General features: G+C 35.3%; 1 protein-coding gene across 1 annotated transcript; it reads right to left on the reverse strand.

Moving 5' to 3' along the window:
- Positions 1-816: 816 nt before the first annotated feature.
- On the reverse strand, positions 817-3,832 carry LOC118211399 (myosin-8; the record flags this gene model as incomplete). The annotated part of the gene is made up of 3 exons (XM_035388577.1): positions 817-1,900; positions 3,481-3,576; positions 3,668-3,832. Coding segments are annotated over 3 exons (423 nt in total), but the record flags the coding sequence as incomplete, so codon positions are not given.
- Between the last annotated feature and the right edge of the window lie 3,455 nt (positions 3,833-7,287).

Raw genomic sequence — 7,287 nt, forward strand, 5'->3', positions numbered from 1 at the left:
ACACTTCACAGTTTTACCTAGAATTTAGCCAGCAGACATCTTATGAACTATATTTATACAGGATTTGTGATATTATAGGGGACCTCTGCCAAAGAACATAGCCAAACATGGACTGGGAACTAACATTCAGAAGTGGTTACATGTGTTTAATAAAAATGGTGCACTTGATCCATAGGGTGGGTCTATGAAGATGAAATACTGATGCAGCTGCTCACTCAGCGGTGCACTGAGAGCAATGCTATTTGTCGGGATGTGCTGTGACATTTACTGTAGAGTTGAGTTTAATATGCCTTCAGTATTCAACCCCAGAGCTCTTCTAGCTCTTACCATTGCTGCACTGTTCATTTTAGAAGATTTATTGAAAAGTAAGTGAATTTTAACTTGAAATTACCAAGTTTGTGTGGGTATAATTGTATGATCTTGTATAAATTTATATACTGTAAAATAGGCTAAAGACTGTGTGCGTGTGTGTGTGTGTGTGTGCGTGTGTGTGTTGTAATATTTGAAAGCTGCAATTATGTGTATATTTCTCGCATGTTGTGAACTGTTGCAATATCTTTTATGATCTTCAGATTATATATTTATTTCAATATGTTGGTTGTATATTCCACTTTTGGAAGGGATAATGCTGTGAATATATCCTTCTGTATTTATTTTTGCTGCTTCAAACAAGTGGTACTCAAGCATGAAATCAGATTATCTATTATTTTATAATGCAATTGATCACTTAATTCTTTTGATAATTTCCCTTTAACTCTGTGTTCACTTGTAGGATGAAAGGAGTTGTGCCATTCATCATCAATCAGGTAAGCAACTTGTTTCTTCAATAGAAAGTCAATGAAGAACTTTGAAGCAGAACCTGAGTTTTCTACAGAGCGGTACAACAATTTAGGAATCTGAGTGCACTGAAAAATCGTAGCTATTTGAGTTTTCCAGAAGTTTTTTATTTGAATGTTTGTTTGATTTGCATTATTCTGATTTTGACATTAACAAACAACAAATAACATGTCAATAAACATGGTGTGACATCTGAACTGATTAAAGTCTTCCAAAGTATTTTATTTTTCCCATTAGACTGTTTGGATCGCTGACTTTAATACACTATCCTCTGACTGTCTGGTCTCCTATAGGTCATGATAAAATTTATAACAGTATAACAGAGATTCAGTCCTCATAATTACAGACTGATAAGTCAACTTGAATGGGATTTAAAACCATAGGCAGCATACACAATTGCACCTTAACTTCATTATCATTGATACAAATAGAAGAGAATTAAAAAGAAATGAGTGCATTAATAAAAATAAAAGTATTTTGCACTATTGCAGAATACTAAGAATACAACTTAGGAAAGTGTGATGTAAAGAGCTAGAATAAAGTCAAATAGTTTGCAAAAGATCAAGCCACCTAAAAGGAGATGTACAGTATTGTTTGGAACATTGATATAGGGAAAAAACTGTGAATGTTCTAATAAGATCCCTAACAAATTTGTTGAGAGAAAAATAAGAATACCAGAAATGTTGAGGATCTTCTGAGTTAAGTTTGTGCGCTTACAGCTAACAAAAGAAAATTTCACAAGAAGTTCATATTGTTATTGTTTGAGTGCTTGTTCCTGTCTCTTTTGGGTTTCCTCCACTTTCTGCAGCTTCTTTCCCCTAAATTAACAATACATTTAGAACCTCTTAGTAATCATTTTCATTGTGTAAAATGACAATGGATTTCACATACAGTGACTCATTTAAATGAATCCTTTCGAATGGTAACCTACCTTGCCCATCTCATGGCTCTTGGCTCTCAGCTTGTTGACCTGGGACTCAGCGATGTCGGCACGCTCCTGAGCTTCCTCCATCTCATGCTGCACCTTCCTGTACCTGAACAGGTGAGTGTTGGCTTGTTCCTCCTGTGAGTGAGAAAGACATTTCACCACTCAAAACCACTTATAGTAAATGTTTTCATATAGCAGCATTTAAAAGTTGGAAACATTTTTGTAGATACTGAATTATTCTGATACTGGGTGGCATGGTGGTAGGACTGTTGCCTCACGGCAAGAAGGTTCTGGGTTTGAATCTGGCCTGGACTTTTCAGTGTGGAGTTTGCATGTTCTCCCCTGTGTCTGCATGGGTTTCCTCCAGGTACTCTTCCTCCAACAGTCCAAAGACATGCCTATAGGCTAATTGTAGACTCTGTGCAGTTAAATAAAGCTTTTAATATGCATTTTCAATAATTACAATACACAACAATACATAAACAACCTGGCCAGGGAGTTGTTTGGAGTGATATCTTCACAGGTCCTATGTATTTGTAAAGCTCTGAAGCCTCAACATGAGTCAAACATCAAACTGTGATGAAATTAAATGTTAAACAAACAATGCTGATGTGGCAAAGAAACTCTAGTGGCAGACTACTAATAAGTGGTGTTTCTGCACAATATGGATTTAATGCCATTGTTTCTTAACCATAGTAAAAATGGAAAACATGTAATGTTGGCTCGCGAACTAACAAGTTCATTGCATCTTTTAAATGCTAGTTCTAATTTGCATTTTCACCGTTCAGTAATTCTTTATTCAGTAATATTAGAATAACCATTTACCAAACTGCTAGCTTGCTAGCTTTAAATGTGAGTTTATGAACTCACTAGCTGTAGCGACTTTGACGAAAGTTTGCTGTCATATCTTGGTAAACTTAGCTAGACAATGTATGGGTCTGGTGACAGTAGCACCCATACAGTTGTTCATGCATTTGTAATACAGGGTAACAATGCAAGATTAATACAATGGCAGCGATACTGGAGCCTGAATTTTGGGTAGGCCAAGTCAAGTTATCGGGTTGGTTAGCTTGCCAAGTATTCTGTTATGAGGTAGATAAATAATTAACTTTTGTACGTATGTGGCCTGCATCAGGTCACAAAATCTGCCATTGCCCACAGGCTCACCTTTCATCTAATAGATGTGTTTGTTTACATGCCCGCAGACAAACTCGAAAAACATGCAACTTAAAATCAACTCATTGATCAGCACTGTTGCTGTTATTGTGTGTAGCTGGAGATTCATGCATTTTGCTGTTTAGGCTAGAGATATTATGCATTGTATTTCAGTTAATGTGAGCTGTGAAATATCACTGTATATATTTCCCAGTTGAGTAGCTGAAAATGTTTTTTGTTAGAGCATGATACATTTGGTTTAATACTTTTCTTTTTTTTTTTTGGTTTAATCTTTTAACACCATTTTTTAGTTTTGTCTTTTCATGTATAGTCAATATCCATGGGTAGTAATAGTTGTTGTAATAATAATAATAATAATAATAATAATAATAATAATAATAATAATAATAATAGTTGTTGTTGTTGTTGTTGTTGTTGTTGTTGTTGTTGTTGTTGTTGTTGATTATTATTATCATCATCATTACTATTATTATTATTATTATTATTATATTCTTAGCTGTGCCAGTATTAGCCACTGGAATATGGAGCATTTGACTTACAGCTTCCTCAGCCTGCCTCTTGTAGGATTTCACTTTCAGCTTCAGCTTGTTCACCAGGTCCTGCAGTCTGTGGACATTCTTCTTGTCCTCCTCAGTCTGCAGAGGAGGACAAGAAGTGTAAAGGAGGTTCAGAAGAGGTACAGCATGTATAGTGGTGCTCTTATCCCCTTTTTATGTAAACCCTTACCTGGTAGGTGAGCTCCTTGACTCTCCTGTCATATTTACGGACACCTTTGACTGCATAGGCTCCACGTTTCTGTTCAGCCACAACTTCAATTAACTCAGGCCATGTACATGGTACAGTACCATGAAAATGCAGGTGTTTTAATGGTACCTCCCCTGTGGAATTACATTATAATTTTGAATACCTTTTTATTGGCATGACAACATGTGTGGCTGTTTGGTTAGAAAGGATACGATAAAGTAATGAAATTAAAAACATTACTTTTCATGTTAAGAATAGCAAACATAAGCAAACAACGGAGTTTGCAGATGTTGGTTGAGGTTTTGTCTATGCACAATGAGCTTTTGCCTTTCATTAGAATTGTTTTGTGTGGGAGACGGGTAGCTTACCGGGAGAGTAGTGGGAAGCATTTTGGGGTGTGCCTTCAGCATTTTTTAGAGTATTAACCCCTGTGGGATCTTGATACGTCTTGATATGACCACCACTGCACTCTACTGTATGACAAAATTTATTTTATGTATTCTACTATAAGTCTATGTTTATGTGTTCTTAAATACATGCTGTAATGTAAGTGAAGACCAGAAATGTCATTGAGGCTGCAGTGTTTTCAGTAATCACAAACCACTTGACAAATACTGTATGTGCCAGCACCAATGTATTACCTACATTATTGGATTAAATGTCGTCTAGAGGTAGTTATTCAGAAAAACGTAGTACTTGAAAAAGTGAAATCATGTGAAAGCCTGACAGGCTCATAAATTCAATAAAAATGTGATACTTAATAACCTGTCCGTAAAAGAATATTCTTGTGAGAGATACTTGCGAGTAAACACACATAAAGATGCTTGCTCAGCTTGCAGAACATTCCTGCTCATCTGGCAGTTTAATTGTGGACCAGCTTTTAATCTCAATCTCAATCTCCTTTTGTGTAGTAGTGCTAGAAAAACATCCAGTTTAATAATATGGCTTGTGTTTTGTAGTGCATTTATATTGCAAAGTCAGAATTGATAATCTATTATCTATTGACTATGCTGCAGGCAATTCTCAACTAAGCATACAACATTACCTTCCATCTGGCACCATCCACAAGGCATTTAGCCAACAAGTGATCAAATAAACTATTTTGGTACAAGAGTTATGGTATAATAGGACACTTCTACCCCATGGGAAAGGTGATATATGACCAAAAATGGATTGAGGTAACATGTTCCGTGAAAAAGGTGCATTTGATATCCATAGTGTTTTATTACCAAGATGGAACTAATATAACTGATTGCTAGGTAATGTCATCAGGACATTTGAGCACTGTGATGTGTATTGGGGAGCTGGTTTTAAACTACCTTCAATAATCAACTGCACTGTACTTACCCCTGTTGTTCAGTTTGATTTAGGAAATCATCAGAGTCAATATTAAATGACTTTCCATTATTGGATGGGTGGGGTGAGTCTGTTTTTTAATTGTTTTTGATGCTGGTATGTAAGAATTGATCACTCATGCATATTCCGCAGTATTGGATTTTAGAATCAAATATAATAGGGTATCTTGATATGGCTGTGCTTATTTTTATTTTGAAACATGAATTGTGTAGCCTCTTTTTAAATCAACAATACATGATAAACAAATGTTGATAATGGATTATATGTTATGGGAAATGTTGAGTTCTAACACTTGATATGTGTGTAAATTAATAATATTGAAGTGGTTGGTTTGTTGATTAATTATTGATCATGGAAAATGTTAATAATTATTCTTATTATCATTAACAATTATAAATAGGTTTCCCAAAGTAAAGGCTATTTCAACTGCTTAAAATGGAATTTACCTCTTAAAATATTATGAGTATTCTCAAATAATTAATTGATATTTCTAATATTCAGTGGCAGATTGGAGGCTGCTGTGTTTAATTAATGATTAAGGAGTTAAATACAGTGGTTCCCAGACTTTTTTTTGGTAAGGCTTCCCTTTGGTATTCTAATTTTTTTGAAGCCCCCACACACAAGCTTGGATTCAGTCAACAGTTATTCTTAACTTTGATTTACAAGTAAATGCAAGTGTTATACTTTTTCTTCACATACTCAGGTAAGTTTCAGTATTTGTTGAACTTGCCAAACAGTGTCTTTGAATAAAAAACATAACTAGTTTTTAACTGTTAGTCAAAGCTAGGGACAAATGTTGATTGATTTTAGGACACACACTCCCACATATCCTGTGCTGTGACTTCTTCCTTCAACCCCCTCCTCCCCTTGCAGCCCCCTAGCTAAATTTTACCTGCTAAAATGCTTTAAAGGTCTTGTAGCTTGCATCGTTAATATGACAGCACCTACAGTATGTGACAAAGGTGTTGAAATGAAATGCACAATCAAACACTTTGATATCTTTTTGATATTTGATAATCCTCTGCTATACAGATGCAAATATTGAGCTGGATTTGGCATGCTAAATGTTTCTGACTCAAACACTTCTCCAACTTTTTCTCCTAATTTGTAATGCCCTGCCATGCTTATGCTGCAATGCTCATCACAAACTCTGTTGGCAATTCAGAGTGGAGACATGCCCTTAGATCTTTGTTTTCATTGCAGACGGGTGCTAAATCACTGTAACTAAAACCTTTCTGTAAATTTTTGGATCAGATGTGGAAATCTGTTGCCCACCACAGCTTATATTGGAAACCAGACTTATTTCGTAAATAGTAATAATTTTTAGGGTTTTTTTTGTTGTTTTATTCTTAGGATGAGTAATCCCTATGGTTGGGGTACTGAATATGGTCAGAAATGAGTGCAGAAGGATACCCATGCGCAGTGACTGTGGACTTCTATTTCAAGTTTATTGTCCCTGTTTTTGCCAGGCCCCATGGGCACCAGCCTTGAACAGTCAATGGGCCTCATTCACGAAACATGTGTAGGCTACGACCACATTTGATTAGAAACTGCGTGTAAGAACATTTCAGCATTCACCATTTTTTTCTTGTCTCTTCATTCATGGCTGTTTCCTTATGCAAATCACATGAACAGGATTGCACATAAAATTTACAAATAGCCGGTAAATCAGCTGTAAACGTAACATTCAAATCCACAGCCTATAAATTCATATGTTCTTAAATCTGTTTTTAGCTAGCTAGCTAACATTAGCAACAATACAGGGGGTCCTCAGCATACACTGACCTATTATTTATTGTTTCGCACTTACATGTGGAATTATTTAGAAACATTTTAAGCTTACGCCGAATCAATCCCCGCACTTAGGCCTATGTCATTATTAGTGGTAATAATAATAATTTATGGGCTGTCAAGACAGTGTTTAAAATAATTATGGTTAGTCATTTAATGTGTCATGGTGTGACCATGTAGGTATTTTTTATGTTTAAGAATATAGTAATTATCGTTTAAAGCACCTAGGCAAAACTGTAAAAATACACAGGGACAGAAAGAATTTACAAATAATTATGTACAAATAATTGTTTAATGTGTCAAGGTACAACCATAAAAAGTAAAAGGCGTTTACAAATACAGTAATTGTTGTTTAATGTGTCATGGTAAGACTGAAAATACGTTGAGAAAAGTGTTTAAGAATAATTACGTATTTTCGTTTAATGTACAAAAACCTAGACTAGGCTATGAAAAAG

Source organism: Anguilla anguilla, chromosome 13 (assembly GCF_013347855.1).
Source record: "Anguilla anguilla isolate fAngAng1 chromosome 13, fAngAng1.pri, whole genome shotgun sequence".
Lineage (NCBI taxonomy): Eukaryota > Metazoa > Chordata > Actinopteri > Anguilliformes > Anguillidae > Anguilla > Anguilla anguilla.